General features: G+C 46.5%; 1 protein-coding gene across 6 annotated transcripts in view; it reads left to right on the forward strand.

Moving 5' to 3' along the window:
- SNX29 (sorting nexin 29) overlaps nt 1–25,880 on the forward strand; it is a 611,689-nt gene that overhangs the window by 69,775 nt on the left and 516,034 nt on the right. For all 6 annotated transcript variants that reach the window (XM_045204448.3, XM_024571345.3, XM_045204449.2 and 3 more), the window contains 5 exons: nt 682–930; nt 4,090–4,459; nt 11,048–11,166; nt 18,133–18,208; nt 19,841–19,923. In XM_045204448.3, coding sequence (XP_045060383.2) covers nt 682–930; nt 4,090–4,459; nt 11,048–11,166; nt 18,133–18,208; nt 19,841–19,923 — 897 coding nt within the window. The remainder of the gene's footprint in view (nt 1–681; nt 931–4,089; nt 4,460–11,047; nt 11,167–18,132; nt 18,209–19,840; nt 19,924–25,880) is intronic.

Below are 25,880 nucleotides of genomic sequence, written 5' to 3' on the forward strand. Positions count from 1 at the left end.
TCGCCATAGGATACCAGTGCAAATTTTTCCATAGGTAATAATAATGATATTGGTGTACCTTTTGTGATTGCTTACTGAGCTGAGTGTTTTTGGTGGGTGATGGTCTTTAATACTTACTCTGTGAAAGAGATATTGTGTCCCCATTTTATAGACAAAGAAACTAAAGCTCAGAGAGGCAATGAATGGCTTGACCAAGGTCTCATAGCTTATATGTGGCAGGGCTGGGATTCAGTCTAGGCAGTCTGATCTCTGAATTTATGGCTTAACCTCCCTCTTAACAGATAGGGAGAGAATTTGGAATGACTGAGCTCCTATGATTGCTGGTGTGTACTGACCGCAGTTCTGGGACGTGTTAATCAATGTTTAAGATCATCCCTGGCTGGTGTGGTTCAGTGGATTGAGTGCTGGCCTGCAAACGAAAGGGTCACCTGTTTGATTTCCAGTCAGGGCACATGCCTGGGTTGCAAGGCCAGGTCCCCGGTAGGGAGCGTGCGAGGGGCAACCACATAATACTGTTTCTCTCCCTGTCTTTCTCCTTCCCTTCTCTTCTCTCTAAAAATAAATAAAACCTTAAAAAAAATCATTGTGTACCCTCCTGTGTACTACGGTGTCTGCAACTTATCCTGTTGGAGGTGTGACTCTGTTCAACAGCACACACTCCAGACTTCTTTTTTCCACAAGGTCTGAACTCCATACTCTTCGCGATCAACATTGACAACAAGGATTTAAATGGGCAGAGTAAGTTTGCTCCTACTGTCTCAGACCTCTTAAAGGAGTCAACACAGAACGTGACTTCCTTGCTGAAGGAGTCGACGCAAGGAGTGAGCAGCCTATTCAGGGAGATCACGGCATCCTCTGCTGTCTCCATCCTCATCAAACCCGAGCAGGAGACCGACCCCCTGCCCGTCATGCCCAAGCACCTCGGTGCCGGTGAGCCGGAACAGGAGTTTGAGGGGTTTGGGCAAAGGGCGACAGACTGTGGCTGATGTGGGCACACCTCCTCACCTGGAAGTGCCAAGGGGAATGAAATCTGATTTGTATTTGCATTTTCAGTTCACGCTTGTTTTTATTTATTTATTTTTACCCTTACTCTGAAAGGGACCTGAGAGCCTTACCTAGGTGGGAAGATAATAGGGTAAAAGAGCAAGGAGCTCAGTCAGAGCAAACTGAAAGGAAGGGTGTGATGGCCATGTGAAGTCAGATGAGGTTGATCTTCATTCATTTATTCTTTTGTCCACTCATTCATTTGTTCACTTAATGCATTCTGTGTGCTAGGCAGTGAGCCAAGTAAGACAGATAACCAGCATTTGGCTTCCAGTCTTATTTGGTATAGGTGAGGGTAGACATTTAATAACAAATTATACAAATAGTTAATTATCCTTCTGATAATTGGGATAGAAACCAAGCATAGGATGTTGTGGAGAGTCTATATTATTGGGCTTGCCTTTTTTGGCGGGGGAAGACATTTAAGTGGAGACCAGGGAAAAAGACTGATTAATTAATTAAGATTAATTTTGTGATATGTTTAGAACATTCCTTGAGCCTTTTGGACATACAGAATGTTGCTACAGCAAAATTGGAAATTTTTGGTTTAGTACTTAGTGTTCTCAAAACCCTTAAACAAGGCAGTAATCTTGGTCACCTCTTTGGGATTCACGATAGTGAAAACTCAGAATCTCATGGTGTCTTTGGTACTCACTGGCTTTTTCTGTTGCCCTCTCCTGAAGCGGAGACCCCATGTGAATAACATGGAAACAGGACTGTTGAGGGCTTTGTATAGCAGAGACAATGGAATTTGTTTACCCAAAGCAGTAGTCTTTCCATTCATCTTGAGGACTCTGCTTTTGAAATTGTCTCAGGGTTGTAGTACACTGTGAAGCACATCACACCTTGGTTTAGATGGAATGGAGTTTTGGGAATCAATTCAAAGTGTCTCACACCCGAGTGTGGTGATTAAGATGGGTGAACAAACTGGCTGTCTAAGTACTGGTCACCAAGACCATCTTAACTTCCGTTTCTGTTTGACTTCGCTGTGTAACAAACAGTTCCAAAAATCTAGTGGCTTAAAACAACCATGATTTATTTTGTTTTATTTTTTTATGATGCTGTGGCTTGGCAGATGGTTCTTGTGCTTGTGTTACCTGGGCTCACTCATGGGGCTGCATTGAACTGGTGGCTGAGCTGGAAAAGCCAAGATGGCCCCACTCGTGTGTCTGGAATTGGTACTGACTATTGGCTGGGGCATCTCAGTTTTTCTGCACATGGCCTCTCATCCTCCAATAAGTTAAATCAGTTTTCTTCCATGGTACTTTTAGGGCAGGATTTCAAGAGGCTGTAAGACCTCTTGATGCCTACACTCTAGAACCCATGCACTGTAATTTCTGTCACATTGCATTGGTAAAGGCAGAACACTAAGTCAGACCAGATTCAAGAGGGTGGAGAAATATTCCTTCAAAGGAAGGAGGGGTAAAGTCCCACTGCAAAGGGGCTTATGCAGGGATGGGAGGAATTTGTGTTCATCGAACAATCGACTACAACCCCAGGCTAATTTTCTTGGTTTCATTTGCCAGTAATGAGAGTATTTTTCCAAGTGAAACAATGAAAATCATTTTATTAATAATAACATTCTTTGAATCAAAGTGCTTGGAAGGACAGCTTAGAGGAAACAATTTTAACATATGATATGTGGTATATTTTTTTAAATTTATTTTTCAATTACAGTTGACATGCAATAGTATATTAGTTTCAGGTGTACACATAGAGGTTAGACATTTATATACCTTGTGAAGGGATCAATAAGTCTAGTACCCATCCAACTCCATACATAGTTATTACAATATCATTGAATATATTCCCTCTGTTGTACTTTACATCCCCATGACTATTTTTATAACTGGCAATTTGTACTTCTTAATCCCTTTCACCATTTTCAACCGTCCTCTCACCTTTCTCTTTTCTGACAACTGACAGTTTGTTCTCTATCTATGAGTCTGCTTCTGTTTTGTTTGTTATTATTATTTTTTTATTTTTTAGATACCACATATAAGTGAAACCATACAGTATTTGTCTTTCTCTGTCTGACTTATTTTACTTGGCATAATACCCTCTAGGTCCATCCATATTGTCACAAATGGTCAGGTTGCATTCTTTTCTTTTTTTTTTTTTTGGCTGAGTAATATTCCATTGTATATATGTACTGCATCATTTTTATCCATTTGCCTATTGGTGGACATTTAGGTTGTTTCCATATCTTGGCTATTGTAAATAATATTGCAGTGAACATAGGGGTGCATGTATCTTTTTGAATTTATATTTTGGATTTTTTCAGATGAATACCCACAAATGGAATTGCTGGGTCATATGGTCGTTATATTTTGAAATTTTTGAGGTAACTCCATTCTGTTTTCCGCAGTGGCTACACCAGTTTATAATCCCACCAGCAGCGTATCAGGGTTCCCTTTTCTCCACATGCTCGCCAAGACTTGTTTGTTTTTTATTGATGACAGGCATCCTGACAGGTGTGAAGTGATATCTCAATGTAATTCCTATTTGCATTTCCCTGATGGTTAGTGATGTTGAACATCTTTTCATACGTTCATTGGCCTTCTGTCATCCTCTTTGGAGAAATGTCTATTCAGGCCCTCTGTTCAATTTTTAATTTGATTATTTGGTTTTTGGTGTTAAGTTGTATGAGTTCCTTATATATTTTGAATATTAATCCCTCATCAGATATATCATTGGTGAATATCTTCTCCCACTCAGTAAGTTGTCTTCTTGTTTTGTTGATGGTTTTCTTCACTGTGAAAAAGCTTTTTAGTTTAATGTAGTCTCATTTGTTTATTTTTTCTTTTGTTTCCTTTGCTTGAGGAGATATATCTAAAAATTGTTAAAATCAGAAGTAGAGGTCCATTTTGCTTAGTCTCCTGTAAACAGATGTTTTACCAAGGATTTTAAAAAATATCTGAATTTCGCTTACATTTTATTTGTCAGTAGAGCAGTAGAGGATTTCCCACAACCCAGAGTCAAGATGGCTGGATCATCCCTTTATCTTGCTTACCATCTCTTATACCATATCTTGTCTTTTGTCAGATGCCAAATGTAAAAAGGAACGGAAGAAGAAAAAGAAGGTGACTAACATTATCTCATTTGATGATGAAGATGATGAGCAGAATGCTGGTGATGGTTTTAAAAAGATACCTGGGACTGGGGAGAGCTCGGAGGAGAACTCTGACCGCTCCTCGGTCAATATCATGTCGGCCTTTGAAAGCCCCTTTGGCCCTAATTCCAATGGAAGTCAGAGCAGCAACTCATGGAAAATTGATTCACTGTCTCTGAATGGGGAGTTTGGGTACCAGAAGCTTGATGTAAAAAGCATCGATGATGAAGATGTGGATGAAAACGAGGATGATGTGTATGTGTCGGGAAGGAAGCGCATGAGCCACTCAGAGTCACCTGAGAAGTAAGTTCCACTTAAGATTTTAATGAAGGGGGTACATTAACTGCTTTCTCATTTTGCAGTATTAGGTGAAATAAGGTGCAGCTCTCATATTTGTTTAGGCCGTCTTTCATTTATCAGGTCTTGATTTAGGAAGAAGAGGCATTATTAGCTTGCTGAGAACTGAATGGGAAAGGGAGTATGTTTGAAGGTACTTGTTACAAAATTAGTGTCAAGATGTGTGTCTTGAAATTTTTGCTTTATATATGCATCTTTCATTTTTGTTTTATAGATTTTACTCCCATCTTTAACTTGCCACTTAGCAGAGAAAGCTCAGGAGGAAGGCAGGGTTATTCTAGAAAGTAGTCATGGGCTGGTGATTTCTGTGTTTATCTGCAGGGGTGTGAATAGCAGTAATTTGCCCACACTTGCTGCTTTAACACTGGAGTTGCTATGGATTTATGCCTGCGGAATGGGCTTGATGCATGTGAAGGCATAAAGCAAAAAAGTGTAGCTAAGAGCTTGGATTTTGGAATTCAGACAGCCTGGGTCCTCATTTACTAGCCCCATGGCTTGGGTTGGATGAGGTCAGACAAGTTACTTCACCTCTCAGAGTCTCAGGCCTCAGCAAAGTAATGGGACACAAAGTGTGGGCCCATCCACATGGGTGCTGGCACATGGAGAAAGACACCACAGGTCAGCTGCTGCTGTCACAGTACTCTTGTAGTAATTCCTAAGCTTGGGTTTGCTCTTCATGCCAAATAAACCAGTTACCTCTTCATGTAGGCATTACAGCGCACAATGCCATCCTAATCACCGCTGACTTCAAAACCAGCCTGGTACTGCACAGGGCCTGGCCCTGGGCAGGGCTGCGTAGGGCCAGCTGTAGTGTGTGGGTTATTGACTTCGTGTAGGGAAGATTTCACAACACGAGTCCAGGTGACTATGAGGATGCATTTATTAAAGCTGGGGACTTAAGATATAGGGAAGGACTTAGCATAGAAGAAGCAACTGGAGAGCCCAGGCTGGGCCGCCTTAGCTCACTGGGAAGTCAGAGAAAAGAGGGCTTTGGGAAGAGAGAGGTTCAGGGGATCGGCCCAGGACAAACTGCCAGCTGCTTATTTCTTTAGAGTTTAGGAGACATGTGCCTGTGAAGAAAGAAGTAGGGAGGTGGTGGGGGTAAGCGGGTAGCTTACCTGCTGGTAGCGGGTAAGAAGGAAGGGCTGGACTCTCTGTCTTGAGGCTTTTATCTCTCTCTTGCAGGTTGGAATCTTAGGGGAGGGTTTCAGCTGAATAGTCATCAGTTCTCCAGGTGTGCCCTTTCAGGGCCATGGTCTCCCCTGATTGGTCAGTGACAGGGCAGGGGGTCTTTAGTCATCGTAGTTGGTTCTGGTTTTGCTGCTCTTCTGGGCCTGGAGCTGGATACAACTGAGTCCTAGATGTCATTTCCAGGGACGAAAGGCCAGGGAGGAAAGGTTACCCTGGGGTGAGGTCCTTGTTTTCCTAGTTTTGCCCCCTGCCAGGCACTGGGAGCCTTTTGCCCTGGTGACCCTCTGCCCTTGGCTGTAAATTCCTTGGCCATTGTGTTCAGCTGTCTCAGTTTCCCTGTTCCACTTGCTAAGCAATTTTCCCAGCTTCTTACTATCCCGTCTCAAGCCCATGAGAGTGAAACAAAGATATATCGAGATCCCATTTTATGATTAAGGGGCACAGTGTGTCTTAGCCCTAAGCTTTTCATTTTCATATTGTTTTAATAGGAGTTTTTCTTTTCTTTCTCATGAGACTATGCCTGTTTTTGTTTTTGTTACCCTAGTCCTCATTCACACGGATACCTGTATTACCATAGTGGCGTTACCTTACTGATCATCTGGGGTATGCCAGATGCTGCAAGCTATGTATATACCTTATCTTAATCCTTAGGTTGGTGGATTTTACCCCTGCTTGATGGATGAAAGAATGGGATTTGTAGAAAGTTGAGGTTTGTCAAAACATTGGGCAAAGCCGGGGTTAAGGTTAAATTATGCTTTGTTCCATAGCTTATACAGGGGTGGGCAAAGTAGGTTTACAGTTGTAAGTATGGGAATAATATAATAATTAGTAAGTAAAAATACAAGAATAAACTCTGTTTCGCGTATTCACACCTATAAATATACTTTTGCCCACCCCTGTACTCTCAAATATTTTCCATGTTTCTCCATAACTCTGAATATTGATTGCTTGATTTACAGTCAGATCAATATGTCATGATTTACTAAAGATTCCCCCATTGCTTAGTATTTAGGTTGTTGACATCTTCGTTTTCTTGCTCTGAAGTAAGCATTTTCATGCGTAAGGCTTTTTTCCTCTCCTCAGACATTTGTTACAGTCACTTCCCTGCAGCTTGTTTTGCTGACGGCTGTGAGTGTTTTTCTTCCTGGGATCCAGGTCTTGTGATAGGCTGTGTGAGTCAGGGTTCTCCGGAGGAGCAGAACCAGTAGAGTGTGTGTGTGTGTCTCTGAGTATTTATCTAGAGAGATTTATTTTAAGGAATTGGCTCATGTGATCATGGACGTTTGGCAGGTCCAGAATCTGCAGGGTGGGCTGGCAGGCCGAGACCCAGGGAAGAATTGCAGTTCAAGTGCAAAGCCATCTGCTGGCAGAATTTCTTCTTTGGGAAACCTCAATCTTTCTCTACTAAGGCCTGCAGCTGGTTGAATGAGGGCCACCCAAACTGTGGAGGGTGGTCTGCTTTGCTTAAAGTCTACTGATTTAAGTGCTAATCTCATCTGAAAAATACCTTTCCAGGGACATCTAGAATAACATTTTATCATATGTCTGGTACTGTGGCATAGCCAAGTTGACACTTAAAATGAACCTCACACTTGCCTTTAGTTTTAATAAGGGCCTTTTAGGAAATGCCACTTGCATTCTATGTCTCTGTAGGTGAGCGCATCTCTAAGTTGATTCACTTCATGGGCTCTTATTGGCTTCAAACACAGTTATTTCTTTTCCCAGGGGACTGGTGCCATTGATGTGAGTATGGAGGGGAGGTCACCTTGCAAGCCAAGGTAGCTGCCAGCATTGTGATGTGTGAAGCACCAAACAGTACAGGGTGACCTTTACAGAGGCCTGGCCCTTTGAGGCCACCGAACCTCCTGCAGACTATGGTCCACTCCGGGCGTAAAGGGGGGTCTGGAGCGAACATTCTGCAGAGCATCTTGGGGAAAGAGCAGAGGAGTGATGAAGTGGCCTCTTGAGTAAAACTTTCATTTTGATTCTAAGATAATGTTCACATGAAAGGTCTAGAAGCCTGGAGGGGCCGGAAGGTTAGCAGTTTCACAGCCCAGCCAGGTCTGTGAGGGGAAGTGGCCGGGTCAGGCTGGGAGAAGCACACTGTGGGCTGCCGTGGCCTCTGGCAGCGTCAATGCTGTGATCATTTTTTAAGATGCTCTGTTGGCCAAAAGTTGGGTTTTATGCCTGCTTGCTAGCAATTAAACCACTTCTTTGATAACTGAGGAAAATCTTGTCCCTCCTACCTCAATATTTACAAGTGTTGGCTTTGATTTTTGTCTTTTTTTTTAAAAGAGGGTAATACCTTTATTATAGAAAGGAGTTTTTCTGTCATTTCCTATGTGTCCTATGTCGCCAGTAGGGAAGCGGGGTGTAGTTCAGAAAGAATTACAAATATATGGAAAAATGTTGCACCTTACTAGCAATTAATCAAATGCAAAGTGAAACTAGATACCATAATACTCCTGTCATATTTGCCAGTATTTAAAGTGAGAACTGGAAAAAAAGGCGAACCCTGGGTTAGTGCCCTGGGAGTGGCTTGCTCTCAGGGTGTCCTCAGGCTTGGTGCACACAGTAGGCATTAACAGTGGAATGAAAGATGTGGCAGGGCTGGGCACAGGGGCATCCTCACAGATAGCTGGTAGTGTTGACAGCCCTCTGGGAAAACAGGTTGACACAATGCCAGCAGCCTTAAAAACATTTATCTTACTTGATTTAGTGATTATACTAGGAGGGACCTACCCTGCGGGCAGCCCAGGATAAAGGTTGCTGCATCTAGATACCAAAGCCCTTAGAGAAGCAAAACATTGGAGCTGACCTAAATATGCAACCCAGGGGGACAGTTGACAGAATATTCCATTGTCTAAGCCTTAACATCTTTTCTTAAAAAAGAATTACTTAATTTATTTATTTTTACAGAGAGGGGGAGGAAGGGAGAAACATCAATGTGTGGTTGCCTCTCATGAGCCCCTATCCAGTGACCTGGTCCACTACCCAGGCATGTGCCCTGACTGGGAATTGAACCGGCAACCATTTGGTTCTCAGGCTGGCACTCAGTCCACTGAGCCACACTAGCCAGGGCTCTTGTAGGATCTTAATATTTGATAATAATCATAATGTTTAGGATTTTAAACCTCTTAAATGAAATTTAAGAGTATACAAGTAGTATGAAGATGAACTTGTGAATTAATATTGAAGGAGATAAACCAAATATAAAATTCTACATTTAGTTTCATTATGACCTTGTAAAGAAAAGTATGTGTAAGAAAGAAAGGAAAAAGACACTAAGGAAATAGTGTCTAAATCAATTGTGCTTTGAGTAATGTGGCTTTGGGTTTTTTTTTTTTCCCTCCTCTTTTTAACATTTTCATGGTTTTTTAAACATGTTTCACTTTTCTAATGAAAAGTAACAGGTGCTATTATGTTTTTAAGCTGATGTTGGCACCATATTCTGAATTGCTCTCTGCCTCAGGAGTCATTCACTTCAGTGTAACTTATTTTTGAGTTGGTGGCCCTTGGCCACTTTCACTTGGCCTCCCAACTTGCGAGGTGAAGCCAGGGACCAAGTGCTGGTCCCTGGCTTCACCTCGCACCCTGCATATGTTGCTGGGAAGTGACAGGGTTTCCTCTCAGAAACGGCAGAGAATCCCACCCCCTGGAGCAAGTGCAGTGGCAGGGGAAGGACTGGGGGCTTGGCTGCCTTCTCCTGAGGGTGCCCTGACCACCCCTGTCACCAGCTGTGGGATTGGAGCCCTGTGAGAGCAGGTCTGTAGATTCTAGGGCGCAGCCAAGTTCATCTAGGAACTGGGCTTCCTCTTCTGCACCCTAGAGTGCCATCTGAGAATCCCATTGTGTGTGTTGCTTGCAGGATTAAATGAAAGAAACATTTTGCAAAATTCCGTGGACTTTTGGTCTGTGTCAGATGTATGATCAAAAACTGGGGAGGCTGAGAGCAGAATGTCTGCATGATGGTCTCTGACAAAGGAGGTGGCCAACCACTTCTGCGGGCCAAACCCCCCTCAGGCTAGGAATGGTTGGCTGTTAAAAAACAAACAAAAAACCGAAAGAAAAATAAGTATGGCCACAAAGCCTAAAATATTTGCAATCTGGTTTTTTACAAAAAGTTTGGTTGATTCCTGCTCTAAAGAAAGAAAGAAAAACTCTTTGCATCACGTTATGGTAGACAGGACCCAGGAGACCCATTGTCATTGGGTGTGGAAGACCTGTGCTTGAGCTTCCAGAAGCCTTGGTCTGTCCTTAATGCTATCTTGGACAAGTCCCAGAATCTCTGCGTTTTCCCCCCTCTCTTCTTTCCTTCCTCCTTCCCCACTTTCCTCCCTTTTCTATGTACTTCCCTCACCCTTTTCCCTCCTTCTCCTCCTCCCTCCCTTCCTCTATTAAGTAGGTATGATGATGATCTGATTTGTTCTTCACAACTGAGTTACAAAGTGATTTTATAGTCTCTAAAGTACTGCACAAATACGTCCCGGTATTTATTTATTAGTGTTTTCTAATTGCCCAGAGGCAAATGCTGCTGTGGGCCAGTACTTTCTCAAACAAATGTAAATGAACCAGCCTGGTATTAACTACAAAGCCCATACAGGTTCGTTTTATACTTAGTGGATATGGTGACAGTATAACAGATCACATGAGCCTGGTTAATATTTGAGCTGACTTCCTTTCTTGGAAGGGACCCAGACGTGATCTGGTCTGATTCTGTCCTTTTACTTGAGAGGGTTTGAGAACCAGTCAAGCCAAGTGATGCCAGCCCAAGGTCATGTGACTGCCATTGTTTCAGAACCTGGAACACACCATGCTTTTTCCTTCAGCACTGTGCACATGCTGTTCCCTCCCATTCCATCCCTCTTGTCCCGCCTCTTCACTCAGGTAACTCTTGTGCTTCCTTTAGCTCTCGCCCCAAACTTACCCTCTTCCAGGAAACCTTCCGTGACCTTCCTGACCAACCACAAAGCTGAGCTGCCATTTTATACCTTCTAGTGGGATTATTTGATTCATGTCTGTGTCCCCCAACAGACTGTAAGCTCTGTGAGGGTAGGATAAACACCGTGTGCTGGCTCTTTTGCCAGCTCAAAATATACGTGCTGCACACTGCCTGGCATGTAGTAGGTACTCAGTATACAGTGGCTGAAAGAACAAATGCCCGGGGCCTGGCTCCAGACCCCATCCTCCTGCCTCCTGCCTGCATCTCCTGATATACCCAGCCCCTTCATGGCCTGGTTAGTTTCCAAGAAAGAACTTGTGGGAGGCCCAGAGGTTGCTTGTGGTGATCTGAGCCCGCAGGGGCCCTTTGCCCTTTCACACAGCTGTATTCTTTCACCATAGGCCTCTGGACGGGAACACCTGCCTCTCCCAGATGCACAGCTGGGCTCCGCTGCAGGTGCTGCATGGTGACACCGACATCCTCTTTCCGGTCAGTGGAGTGGGCTCCTTCAGCCCTGCAGGTGGGTGTTTTCTGACTGCTTTTTGCCTCCAGTATGAGCTTTGGCTCTGAGAACTGCAGGTGTGTCTGGGTCAGCTCTGCTGGTGGGAGTGGGAACAAGGAGGCCTGGGGCTCAGAGCTGGAGGGATTATTGTTGAGATTCAGAGTGACTGAGGGTTTGGCTTCCTTTCCTGTGGACTTCGGTATGTTGAGGTACTCTCACCTGAATGACTGCTGGGCAGAATGAGCTGGCATGTCACCAGTGAGCCCTCCAGTCTGTTTCTTTTCTTGCCAGTGATTGTTGAACTTGGGTGTGTACAAGCTGACCACAAATGATGACCACTATTTTTGCCTTTTAGGAGAAGGGAGATCACAGAACCCATAGCTATAAAGGCCCTGGCACTCTTTGTAGCCAAGTGCTTGGGGTCAGGGAGTAGTAGCTTGCTTAAAACCCGCCTATGGAGTGGATAAGCAGTTCTGACATGTTCCCTGCTGTTGAGCAACTTGTGTGTGGTTTGCTGTTGTCTTCTCTAGCTGGGGCAGGCCACAGGAGTGGTGCTGGTGGGGGCACGTGCAGAAGCCCAGCTCGCCCAGAAGAGCGGGTGTGCAGTGCCACACTGACTTAGTGCCTGCCACTTCCCCACAGCACCACCAAGGCAGCAAGGCCTCGGTTCCCCTGACCCCTATCCACCAAGTCCCCTTCTTATCTTCCCAGGGCCAGGTTTAAGAAACTGTGACAAGGGCCCACCAACTGCTCAGGAAGCTGCTGACATTCTGAACCGGATGATAGACTGTTGAACTCGTCACTGTGCAAGGGGCAGAAACCCACTCAAACTAGCTCGTATGATGAGGGGGGCGGGGCTGTTGACTGGCAGCAGTTTAGAGGGGGGGTCAGATCAGTCTCAGCTCTAGGAAGTTGCGGGAACTGGAGTAGGTTACTGCTCTTGAGCAGCAGATTCCTGGTTTACATGGAGGTTAATGCGCATGCGTGGCTAAGTGACTCGGCTCTGCCAGGCTAGTCTCCTCTTCTGGAAAGTGGATGATAGCGATAATGTGGCCAGCACCTATCAAGCCCTTGAAGTGAGTCCAGGACTGTGAGGCAGTGGTCTACAACCTTTTCTGCACCAGGGACTGGTTTCCTGGAAAGACAGTTTTTCTATGGACGGGGTGGGGGGCACAGGTGGTTTCAGGATGACTCAAGCACATTACATTCAAGCTCACCTCGTGCCACGTGGCCTGGTTCCTAACAGGCCTGGACCAGTACCAGTACTGTGGCCTGGAGGTTGGGGACCCCCGCTGTAAGGTGACTGACCGGATAAACTCATTCGTTCATTCTTGACCACAGCCTAGGAGGAAAGAGGAGTCATTCTGTTATCACCCTCCTCTCAGATTTGTGGTGAAGATTCCCTAAGTTCATGTGGGAAAGGGTACAGCTCACTGCTAACGTTGCCGCAGTGATGTGACAGGGCATCCTGCGGGCAGCCGTGGGCCTGGCAGCTGGACCTAGAATGGAGAGGACCCTTGGCCAGGCGAGGTCCGGCCCTCTTTCTCATTCTGTGCCCCACACTTCTGTACTGGGATCTGCCCCCATCTCCTATCTGCTGGCCTGTCTTTGTTCCCTTGTCATTTTTACTCCCTCCTCTTTTGGCCTGTACTTGGCTGAGGTGCCAACACCATTGCCTCAGCCCTGTGACCTTCCATCCCAACCAGCACTTCTCTCTGGGTCTCTGTTGAAATCTCCAAGAGAGGTGGGCAGTCTGGCAGGCCTTGCTCATGTCTGCAGGCCGGGCTGCACTGTTCCCTCCTTTCACTCCGGGGACTGTCCTGGGTTGCCTTGCCAACTGCCCATTCAGTGGCAGTGCAGATGTGGGCAGAATGTCTGAGATGGGAGTCAGGGTTTGCAGCAAGCAGGTTGTCCTGTGTGAGTCTAGGACACTGGAGAGTTTCTAGGGTTTGTTCATGGCTTTCAAGTCATGGTCCAGGTTCCCATTCACCTGGTCCTGCTCCCCAGTGGAGGGACCTTTCACCTGGGTTGTGAAGTATTACTGGGATGTTAGGTGCGCGCACTAGACAGTCTGTTTGGTCTCCAGTGGCTTTTACATCTCTTCACTGGGCTTCTCTAACCATCGGACGCTGCGGGAGGATGGCTGGCTGCTCCAAAATGCTGTTTGCCATTCAAATTGGGGTTTAGTCCTATAGAACCCCACAGTCTTCCTCCCTCTGGGCTTTCTGTGGATCAGGGTCTCCAGGGGAAGTAGTTTTTGGCCAGTTTCCAGGATCCTTGAGGATCCTCAGGAGAAGACATCCCCTTGGCAGATTTTCCGCAGTGCCACCTCTGGCTGTTGTCCTCGCAGACCCAGAGGCTCCATCTTGTCACTACTGGTGGGACCCAAGGTCCAGCTTATCTGATTACACTTGCCAGAGATGCTGGTAGGAGCCAGTCTGCCAACTTTTAATTTTACTACAATAACAAAGCTGTCAGGTGTCTTGGAAGCTTGTGGTAGCCTGAGGGGCAAATGTCAGTAGGAACATGGCATTGGGGGAAAGATTATTCTAGGGCTGCTTGAAGACACTAGAATCAGAGCTGGGAGAGTCTGTTACCTGATTGGAATACCAAACTCCATCAAGTGCCTCCTGGCCTGATGCCCCATTTCCACAGCAGGCACATGGCCCAGGTGGTGCCAGGCCCGGCCTGCCTGCAGGGGGATCCTCCCCTGGGCAGCACTGGGCACAACCAAGAATTCTCCCTCAGACTCCTTTTCTTTCCCTCCATTTCTGACTAGTGTTCCTTCGGATTGACACTCCCGATGGAGTGTGTTCGCCTGTTCTCTCTGGCCCGGGAGCCATTATGTGTAGTTAGTGGTGACTTTGCACACAGAAGGCTCCTACCTTCGGAGACTTTCCCATCATCTTAGAAAATGTTAGTGCCTTTGCTGTCACTGCCTTTGGGATATTTAGAGAAAGAAGGAGGAAGGGAGGAGGATAAAAAGGGGGGAGAGGGACACAGCGGGGAAGGATGGGTGTTTTGGTAGCCACATCGAGGGAGGGAGAAAGCAGCAGAGAACGGAACCCTGAACACAGAATCATTATCCTTCTGAATGTTGGGAGAGGCTGTTCTGTGGATCAGGGCTGTGCTTTGGGCTGAATTTCTTGGGTTAGGGAGGGGCTTATCTAAGGGAGATGCCGTGCCAGGGTCACATGCGTCCCTGAGAACCAGGTGAAGGATTGGACACTGTCATTCCTAGGGAGTGTATAGTACCTGCAACAGAGCAAAGCATCTTTACCTACCTATGTTTCTTTGAGGCTAGAAGGGAAAGAGCGCCCCAAAGTTCTTTTCACCTGAGAATGACAAGTGGGGCAAATAAAGCCCCTGTGACTCCTCACTGCACGTGGGAAACCTGTGCTGCCCCAGCCCTCACTGCGGGGCCTGCTTTTGCTGTTGGGCTGGGCGAGTGCAGAGGCAGTGTCCAGTGGGTGCCGTTCATTGGAAACCCCAGGTGCTCGGCCCCGCCCCTCCCATCAGGTCTTCAGCTTCTCCTGACATCGGGTCTCAGGAGTTGCTTGTTGAGGGTGAGGAGGGTCTGTGGCAGCATTGTTTTGACCTGAGATGGTTGATTTGAGAGCTTTGCTCCCAGGGGCTAATTTTACTGTTTGGAATGTCAGGAAACTGGTGGCTGCAGGGCCTGCATGGTTTCTACCCCTGTTACGTAGGCCATGTGCTACTTAGGACTCCTGGGTTTCTTTGCTCATTTAGTGGGTGATGCTGTTTTGCATCAGCACTGTTCCAGGCTCTGGGCGTGCAAAGGTGAGCCCCTCCTGGAGTTTTGCAGTGAGAAGGAGACAGGGAACACCATTTGAATCACCTGATGTAAAGGAGAAAGGAATGAATGGGCGAAGTGTGTACCTTGAATGCTTTCACCACCCTGTTCTAACAGCCCATCTTTTGCCTGGACTATAGCAGCGGAGCTTCCCAACAGCCCTTCTATTCCTGGCCCCGGCCCCATCCATTCTTCTTTCAGCAGCCAGAGTGCTTTTTTAGAACATAAATCAGATTGCCTTATTCCCCTGTTCCAAAATCCAGGTAGGATAAAATAATCCTAGGATAAAAACCAGAATCCTCACTGTGGCTGCCCAGGCCCCAGCTCGCTCCAGCAGCTTCATCTCCTCCCATTTCCCTTTTGCTCCGTGTCCCAGCCACACCACTCCACTTCCACTTCCTCACACCACGCCTGCTGTTGTTTCAGTCCTCAGGCTCCTGCCTTGCTTACCCTACCTCAGCGGGTCCTTCTGGTGGTGGCCCGTGTTGCTGCCTTAGAACAGGCTCCTGTGCGGCACTGCCCAGGTGGGCCAGGCTTCATGTTTCATGCTGTTGTGAATCTGTTGTGTCTACAGTGCTGTTTTTATGATTATGCTTGCGATGGTGTATTTGGGTAATTACTTGATAATACCTGTGCCCCAATCCCCACTAGTTTTTGAGGTCCATGAGAATCAAGATGTTTGTCTTGATTCAAGTGTGACCCTGACTCTGGCCAGAGCCAGGCCCACAGCTGGGGTTCAGAAAGCCTTTGCTGAGCTGTGAGTGGATGGATGCAGTAGGAGGGGCTGTGGGCCTGCTGTAGGGAGTGGGCATCTGGCAGTTGGAAAATGATATCTGGTTGGGGATACAGTGTGGACAAAGGAATGGCAGCAGGAGTGCCAGGGACCTGTAGAGGGAAAGGCAGATGTTTCAGACCAGCTGAATGAGAGAGACTGAAGTGGGCAAGGGCTCAGCTCTGCCCCTGGGCAGACCGGGGTTCAAATCCTTGCACTTCAGCTGTGTGATCCTGGACAAGTAACTTAAATCCTTGAGGTCTGTTTCCTCATTTATAAAATTAAGATAATAGTAGTCCCGGCATCAGAAGGGACCGTGCGGATGAGTGAGACAGCCTGCGTCTCTGACTGCTCTGTGGCTCCAGTGCCTCAGCCCACTACATCTGCAGCTGATGGTGGTTGTGTGTTATGAACGGAAATCCTTCTGGGCCAAGCCAGCATTGTCTCTGGGAGCTGGTGGGTGACGCTGGCCTTTACCCCAGCTGGGGGATTCCATGTGTATGTTGGAGTCCTGTCATCTTTGCTTCACGGAGCATAGTCTGAAAGCTGTGTGTGTGTCAGATTAGAGAGGGTAAGGCAGAACCGAGGTGACCTGCTGCAGAAGACCCCGGGAGGTAACAAGCCTTTGAACTAGGGTGAAAAGGCTTGTAACCAAGGAGTGGGAGATAACTAGGTGGAACTGGCAGGTCTTGGGCACCACGTAGCACGCTGTGATGGGAGGGATGGTGAGTGACACTCTTTTCTGAGGTTACAGCCCAGTGGGAAGTGATAACAGAAGAGGAGTGGTTTTGAAGGTTTGAAAGTCATGATCAGTTGGTAGGCCCTGTAGGACATCCCAGCAGCGATTTCTTGTGGGCAGTTAGAAATGTGGGACTAGGACTCAAGGTTCAGCTCCTAGCCAGGGGTGAGGGCTTGAGAGTTGTCATCTTCACAGAGGTGAAGTCTGCAACGAAGACCTTGCTGGAGTTACCAGGGGACAGAGGCCCCCGAGCTGTGATTCAGGGACACCTCTGCTTAGGAATCAGGAAAAGATGGTGGGGGAGGGGACTGAAGATCATTCTTATGAAGCCTGCAAAAGCATTCCAAGGATGAGTGCTTACTCGAAGTTGTCATGGGCCGCAGGAAGGTGGGAGGGGGACCCAGGGGAGTGTTCCTTGGGGTCCTTTGAAAACAATTCAGTTGACTGGGAAGATGAGAGCCTTTATAGAATGCACTGGTGCTAGCACTTGCTCGTTGAGTATTCCCACTGAGTTTTACACGTATCGCAATTTTATTATGTGGTAGCCATTGTTTAAATGTTATATGGTAGGCAGGAGTGTCATCCCATTTCATAGAGGAGGAAACGGAGGCACAAAGAGTGTAGGTAACTTGTTGAGTTAAAGTTGGGAGCAGGGCTTGTACCCAGGCAGAGCCCTCATTCTTAAACCAGCCATAACACCAGGGAGCAAGGAAGGGGAGGCGGCCAAGCAGACATTCTCTTTCTTCTCTCTACACGTCTTGAAAGAGGTAGGAGCAAGTGAAATAGCTTGGTGACAGCGGGATGAGGAAAAGGTGAAAAACCATTTTCCTCTAGAGTTCTCTTACTTCAAACCCGTGAGCGCGGGGCAGTCCTGAGCAGGATGAAGCTAGTGTAAACTGAAGGGCGACCCCGAGGAGGCTGTGATGGGAGGCTCAGGGATGCCAGATGTGTTCCCTTCCATCTCTGCCCCCGGTTCCCACCCAGGCCTGGCTCTGTGGTGGACATTGACATGCCAGAAGTTTCTCCAGCGAGCAAACGTTGTGAGTGAAACTGACTTCAATGTTACCATCTAGCCTAGCGGACGTAATAAGATTTGTAACTTTTCCTGGAAAGAGTCTCGAACAGCAGCTAGTACATTTATGAAAACCTTTAGTGCCTCTTGTCTACTGTGTCTGGAGACTATCTGTGGCCTCACTTCTTACAGATGCCTTTCCCACATGGCACTGAATGCAGGCAAGTGGCTCTTTAGAAATCGGCACTTTGTTTTGACCTGAGCAGACACTGTCAGCGATTAGATTGTGCTGCCCTCTCCTGTCCATCTTGAGCCACTACAGGCAGGAGCTGTTTCGTCTAACAGCTGATTTGTTTTTCCCTGATTCTGAGGTTGGCCCTGGTTGTGGACTTCATGGGTAATTCCAGGTGGCTAAGTAAAAAAGGCTAGGACCTTTTATCAGTGACTGATGCAAAATCTGAGATTATGGCCAAAAAAAAAAAGAAACCGGTAGCAGATCAAAGTCCAGTGTACCGATGAGGAAAAGATTTCTAAGTCAACTTGTTTAGCAGATTAGCCAATGTCTGCACTGTGTCCTTGTCTCGTGGAGAAAAGGAAATGAAAGCAGAAACCTGACTTTCTTCTCTCTGTGATTTCTCTGTTCACAGATGCCCCCCTCGGAAGCCTCGAGAATGGGACAGGCCCTGAGGACCACGTGCTCCCAGACCCTGGACCTCGGTACAGGTCAGTATTCAGAAGCCAGGTTGCCTGGGATTGAATTTTATTCAGCATTTTATTCTTTTTTAAAGCTAGGAGGGCACCTGCTAGGATTGAAGGGCAGGTTTAGTCTTGACATCACAGAGTGTGAAGTTGTCAAGGGTTAAAGAGCATGAGAGACTGTAAGAATCAGGATTTGTTAAACTTCATTTCCATACCACCTTTACTTTGTACACTTTTGGAGACATATGGGTGCTTCCTCGGTCACTGTTTGCCAGTTTTAATATTTGAGGATAATATTGAGTAATTAATATTATATAGTATTTAAGCTGCTTAAATATCATATACTTTTGAAGTGCTTAGTCTGGCATATAGTAGTAAGCACCACGCCAATTTTCTTTTTTCAAATTAAAGCATCTCAAAGATTGTTGAGTTGCTCAAAGTCATTGGCGGTTTGGTGGCAGTGCGAAGTCTCTCTTATGTATGATCCTTGTTGCTATGACTGTGTTTTTCTCCTCTCTTTATGGTTTACTCTGGTGTTTCAGAGAGCTGTCATGTCTGCACTCTCACCCTGAGCTCCAGCCCGGGAGTCGCGGTTGCCCCACGCCATGCTTGGTGCCGTGGTCTCGCCCGCATGGAGGGGCTCTGCTCTGAGAATGACACTGTTGGCTGGGGGCTTGTACCAATTAGTATGATGTCAGGAAGGATCGGTGCCCCCGGACCCATCCAGGACTCTGAGTTCTTTTTGCTATTTATCTTAGAAAAAAATGAAAAATGCAGCATTAGATGAAAAAAATCACTTGTAACTCCCAACTCTTTTTCATGGTTGATAATCTGGCTCCTTTTTGAGGAGTGGCAGGTGTGTGTGCAGGTGTGTACTCCTGTGTTCTAACCGTGCTCCGACCCGCTGTTTTCATGAAAGACTGCCGTTCTTCCATACTGCAAATTCTTTGTAAATACGCAGCCAGTTCTCGCTATTTGTGGTCTCTGTGTTCTACAAACTGCTGTGAGAGTGAACCACTGCTCCCGGGGAAGTGCAGGGCTGGGTTCCTGCGAGCCGCTGGTCGCAGCATTTTTGTCAGCCCGTCAATATATAACCTTGTTTATGACACCTCATTTAACATTTGTTGTTGACTTATTGACATTGAACTCATGACCAACAGCGGTGTAACTCATGCTTAAACAAAAGTTTACCTAACATGTGTTTTCCCCACAATGGATATCCCAGCCTTTTTGTACTTGGGGTACACCAGACAGCACTCTAGCACCACACTTGGGGGCCATTTAAAATAGCAAAATCTCCAGGAAATGTGAAAAATGTGGCACTAAGTAACCCATCCAAAGGACACTTTTGCAGTACGATAGTTAAAGAAGGCAGAGCTCGCCTTGTTGGTGTCACTGGGAGCACGCACATCTGGGGACTGTGCATGTGCTTGGTGAGCGTGAAAGCACCGCGGATATTAATTTGGAGATTACAAATAAAGTTTAGTGAGCGGGTAAATTTGTCAGTAAGGAATTGCAAATTATGAGGATTTCAAAGGGCTGCCTTCTGTGCCTTCTACTAGACATACCTGAATAAACTTAGCACCAGTTAGTTTTTTGAATGGTGGGTTGTGCATTTTAAGTGGCTGAGTGTAACTTCTGCCTGCCTTTTCCCAGTGTGGAAGCCAGTTCCCCAGGCCAAGGAAGTCCTCTGAGCAGCCTGTTACCTTCTGCCTCTGTGCCAGAGTCGATGACGATTAGTAAGTACTTTCTGAGTTGCCTCCAGCAATACAGGGATGGACTTCTGGGCCTGTACGCCATGGCACCTGGCTGTGGACTTTGCAAAATGTGTGTATCCCTGGTCATGGACTTGAAGTGTGAGCCGCGATTTACACGTGATGCTTGGGCTTGTGCACTCTGTCAAGGGCACACTTCTGGAGTCAAGCAGCACTGAGTTAAAGGGAAATCTTCTGTTGTTCAAGGTTTTAGGGTTTGCCTCCTGGGAGGTTGTCAGCTACAGAGGAACTATTTTAGTTGGGTTTCCTTTGTAGCCCTGGAGGAAAATCATTTTTATATGCGTGTTCCTCTCAAAGATGAATGAAAGTTGCTAGTTATCAGGTTCAAACTGTTTCTAACCTCACCACCCAGAAAAAGTATTAGAGATATAGCAATTGAGATTAGGTTCGAGTGGCTTTATGTAATAAAGAATGAGCCAGCTGTGTCTTAAAGAGATAGAGATATCTGACCAGAGGTAGGCAGGCTGGGCTGGTGTGTGGCTCACAGTCATCAGAGTCCAGGGTCTTGTCTCGCTTTAGAGCCCAAATGGCTATTTCAGCTCCAGCCACCTGTCCTCACCCCAGGTAGCTGGAAGGAAGTGGGGCAAGGGAGAACATCCTCCATTTCCTTAGACAGGATTCAAGGATCTGAACTTACGTAGGGAAAAAGGTTGTAGCCTCTGATTGAAATTTAGCATTTTGTTCATTGTGAAGGTAGCAGCGAACCATAGAAAATGGTTAGAAAATGGGTGACTGTGTCACTGAAAGAGGTCACGGGCACCTGCCACAACTGTGACGTGAAAAAAATCTCAGAATGTCATTTTTGCTTGAAAATATGGTAGTTTTTAAATGTGATAATAGAGTCCTCTATATTATTATACCAGTTTTGTTTTTTACATTTTGATAATTCCCACTGCAATATAATCAGTTTGCTTTGTAATCCTGTGTCTTCTTTTGTGTATTATGATTTGAAACATTTCCTGAGATGAGGCCCATGTGCTTCAGCAGACTGCGGAGCGGGTCCAGGTGTAGAAAAGGTGACACCCTCCCTCCCAGCTCTCAGGACCCTTCCTAGAAGGTGCACGCCATATCCCAGCTGGAGGGCCAACACACATCTGTCCCGTGGGCTAGGAGGCAGTGTGCCCCCACCTCCAAATTAGGGCTTCCAATGCTAAGGAAGGAAGAGTGGTGTCTGGGAGAAAACCAGTGTTCTCCGATTGAGGGGTGAAGGAGGAAATGAGTAGGTACTGTAAGGTTGGTGTGGTGGGAACGACCTGCCTCACTTTGTGCAATGAAAGCATGTAGTTTTCCAGGGCACTCCTCAGCCTGGAGTTCAGCCGGGCGGATGTTTACAGATCGCCCAGGGCGGGGACACCCAGGCTAGGAGAACACTAAGGTTGCTGGTCTTCAGATTTCAGTTACATTTTTTTTTACCTACAGTCGTATTTAACTTACCCTGTAATTTTTTTGAACACATGCTTAAAAAACTTGAAAGTCTATTTAAAAAGGAAAGTTTATGTGATTGCTGTGACTGGAGAGCCACAGTGAGTTGACTTAAATAGTGGGTAACTGTAAAAATAAAGACAATGAAAAGGAAACAGTGTTGCAAAGTGTCCTCGATGTTGTTGCCTGTCCTCGGTTGTGATTACACCTGTGTTAGGAAGAGAGGCCAGTGAGCGAGAAGCATTAGGAAGGTAGGAAGGTGTGGAGGCCGCCTCGTGCTACCTCGGTAGCTTTCCTGAAGTAATGAGAAGGACTGGAGAGGGGAAAGGGAGCCGCCTTCCCTGATCACTGTCACCTAATGCCTTGTCTCTCCAGCGCCTGGGGCGCCCTCTCTTTATGTGGGTGCACCTTGGCATGGAGGGACGAGACTTGACTCTGCCTCTAGGTGCATCCACTCTGAAGAACACTGGTTTTGCCTTATTTCCATTTGTTTTGAAAAGGACAGTGACCCTGAGACTGGGGACACGAATACCAGGCTTTGTGGGCACCGCGTTCTAGGCATATTTGTCAGGTCCAGGCATCTTCACACACCCCAGCGGGCACCTAGCGTTATGCTGCCCAGTTGGTTTCCTGCTCCCTGGGCTGAGGTCCCGCCCTCTCAGGTGAGCGGTTTGCTTTGTCAGCTGCTCTGTGGGGTTTCCAGAGATCATGGCCTGTGGGTCTTCCTCTGCCATTTTCTGTCTTTGAGGAAGTGGCCGGCCCTGCTTCTGTGTTTTCGCTAAGGAGGCTGCTCTGAACACGCTTGAGTTGTGCTGATGGCAGGGATGTAAACTGTTTTTCTTATTTTTACTCATACAGTTTTCTAAAAATATAAATCCCATTTTATTTCCTATCTTTGACAAGTAGAGACATATCTAGGGTTTACAATTCAATTTCTGAGGACATATGTCACTACGTCCACATTTTGACACTAGATATTTTGTATAATGTCGTTTGTGGGGGTGATTTTGTGTATATGGGGGGCTTTGCTTCCTGAGGTGGCTGTAAATTTCAGGGAGCCAAAATGGGATAGCATTGTTGTCCGTCCCGTGTGTATCCTGGATGAGAAATCAGGATTCTTAGAAACTTGGAGTGGAGGGGCATTTTGACGAGCATGCTCCCTTCCTTCCCCTGCCTCCTGTGTCTCTCTGGCTAAGTAGGGTGTGTTAGTTTGCTCGGGCTTTCATAATAAAACACCACAGATGAGGAGGCTCAAACAACAGAAATTTATTTCCCCTAGTTCTGGGGGCTGGAAGTCCAAGATCAGGGTGCTGGCAGGGTTGGTGTCTGGTGAGAGCCCTCTCCTTGGCCTTTCCTCTGTGCACACGCGTCCCTGGTGTCTCTCCCTCTCATAAATCCTGTGGATTAGGGCCCTACCCTATGACCTCATTTAGCCTGAATGACCTCTAAAGTCCTACCTCCAAATATAGTCACATTGGGGGTTAGGACTTCAACACATGAATTTTGGAGGGCTATGATTCAGCCATAACACAGGGAGTCCCAGGAGCGGGGTCCAAGAGTGACCCAAATATGGATTGCTGGGAGAATCACGTCCCAGCATGTGACGCACAGGGCTGCACCCCAGAAAAGCTCCACTCTCACAGACCCTGAGGGGCGTGGCAAAGGAGCCCCAACTCTATGCTACCCGAAGCAGCAAACGTTTCCCTTACGTCCTGCCAAGTGGCTTCTCTGCTTCATTTATTAATCTGCGCAGGTGGCTGCCTGGGCACTGTCCTCCAGCTAGGGCTGGTGTGTTCAGTCCTTGGTCCTTGGGGAAGCTGACAAGTCCTCTGCCAAGCAGCGTTAGCCCTGGGATGTCTTGGAAATGGCAAAGGGTTTTGTCCCAGGATTTCGGGACATGTGTCCTCATTATCGTTTAGCACCCAAGAGAAGGTCGTGTGGCCAGACCCACATAAATGCTGTCTCTTCCTACAAGGCCCTCTGGTACTTCAGAAAGCATGGAAGCCGTTCTGAAAATTTAATTATCTAGTGAAGTAGCAAAGACAGTTCAAGCACACCAAAACACCTGTAATTATGCTTTAGAGGTACTTTCCACTTCTGCAGCTCTGGTTTGTGGGTGGCAGAGCTGCACCTGGCCAGACTTGCAGCGTGCCTGGTGCTTGAGGGGCACTGTGCTCTCTCAGAGCCAGGAGGGCACACTCTGGAACCAGGCTGCCTGGCCGGGCTGGTGTTCCAGCTGGGTGGTCTTAAACCTCTCAGTGCCTGGTTTCCTTGTCTAAACAGAGGCTGGGACGCATACCCATCTCCGGTGGTCATTGTGAAGATTAACTGTGATGTTCTTAGAAGTGTATTTGGATCAGAGCCAAGAGTTAATACATATTAGGTGTTATCAATGTGCTTATTTGTATTCTGCTTTCTTAATGTTACTTCATAGTCATCCTTTTCTTCTTCATCTCCTGGGCATCCTGTCGAATGACTGCATAATATTCTATCACTTGATTTATTACAGTTTACTAGATTATTTTTTGGGGGTGTCACCAGGTTTTCTTTATTTTTTGCAGTGAGTTTCTTTATTCATTGTAAAGAAAAAACGAGAAGCTCTGGGTTTGTAGTAAGTGCATTTTAAGAATATTGCCCACTGTTTTCTGCTTGCTTGTTTCTTTGGGGTGAATTCCTGGTTTGGGGCCAGTGGACCAAAGGGTGGGCCTGCCTTTATGGGCTTTCTGTGAGCAGTCATTTCGTGTTCTGGGTTAGCGTGTGGCCGGTAGAGTGACTTTACCAGCACTAGGTGCCAACACTGTAATGCGCTTTTGCCACTTTGAACACTGGAAAGTGGCACTTTGTGCCGAGTGACTGCACTCCTTCAGGACAGCTTCTGTCCGTGCTCTTGTCGAACATTTGTTTCCCTGGTGCGGGTTGTTGGTTTATACCCTTTAGCATTGGGGCCTTTTGTTCTCCCACTGGGAGTGCCTGATTTGGAGGGGAACGTGAGAACAGGCGGGAAGGGACTAAGACAGGTGCTCTTTGCTGCTCACGGAGCTGTGCGGCCTGGGGAGGAGGCCGGAAGGACGGGCTAACAGTAACATTGTGCAAAAACCTAGTAAAGTGATGACATGTTTTGGCAGAGTTTCTATGTGCCAAGGCTGTGCCTAAGTGTTTAACTTGACATTTTCTTATTTAAGCCCTGGCGACCTTGGAGGTGCAGGTAACCTTCTCTTTGTATAAGGAAACAGAGGCTTAGTGAGGTGAAGTAACGTATCCAAGACCTAACAGCTACGATATTACCATTCAGCAAATAATTATTGAGGACCTACTGTGTGCCAGGTGTGTTCTCTAGGTAGATTAAGTGGTGAGGTGTGTGAGGAACCCAGGTTTTCTGACTCCAAAGCCTTCGCAGTTCTTCCCGCTTCTAGATCACCCAGGAGGACACAGTCCACCATCACCCAGCCGGGGCGTGCATCCGGTCTGAGAGCTCTGTACTTCCTGTTACTGTTTTATTTTTCTTTAAATGAAGGAAGTTTCCTGAGTGAGGATACTAGGTTTTAGGATGAACATGCCAATCTTTTTTATTTTCAGGGGTAATTTTTGCTCTGAGGGCTATAGTCTGAATGTTTGTGTCCCTTCCCAAAATTTATATTTTGAAATACCCAGTGAAATAGAAGTAGGAGGTGAGGCCTTTGAGTTGTGATTAGGTTGTGAGGGTGGAGCGCTTGTGAATAAGATCAGTGCCCCTATAAAGGTGGTCCCAGAGATCTCCCTTGCCCTTTTCACCATGTGAAGACACAGTGAGAAGTCTGTGACCTAGAAGAGATCCCTCACTTGACCCCGATCTTGGACTTCCAGTCTCCAGAACTGTGAGCAGCGCATTTCTATTGTTCTCAAGCCAGCCAGGCTGTGTGTTTTGTCAGAGCATCCTGAATGCACTGAGGATGAGGCAGTGAGCACTGCACCTGGACTTCTTATCCTTGCCCACCACCCTTTGCAAGTTGCCACTTCTCCACCTTCCGATTCACCCCTTCCACTAACCCCAGAAATGCCCCAGGTGACAACCAAGCTGTCCCAGATTACTGTGCCACCTGGTAGATGGTCCAGGAACTAGCCCTAGTATGTTCTTTTCCCCATCGCCACCTTTCCCCTCCTTAGAATGCATAATGTCTGCAACTCTTGGTGTGTTTTTCATTATAGATGGTTTAGGGAATTTTACCTTAGGACATCATTTTATATCTACATAAAATAGTAAATGGTGATTAAAATTATTCAAATCCTTTTAACTTTCTTTTTTTCTGTTTTATCTAAAAAATCTTTGTCTCTTTTTTATGAGACAAAATATCTTAATTTTAATGGGTAAATAGAAAAGAAGTTAACCTAATATCAAAGCCAAAGAAAGTCGTATACTTTTGAAGTGGAATTAGATATAAGAAATCCATTTTGTTGACCTCTAAGTGGCTTTAAAAATACATTGTAATCATTCTGAAACTGTGTTGCAGCCTGTCAAGGCC

Source organism: Desmodus rotundus, chromosome 1 (assembly GCF_022682495.2).
Source record: "Desmodus rotundus isolate HL8 chromosome 1, HLdesRot8A.1, whole genome shotgun sequence".
In the NCBI taxonomy this organism is placed as follows: Eukaryota; Metazoa; Chordata; class Mammalia; order Chiroptera; family Phyllostomidae; genus Desmodus; species Desmodus rotundus.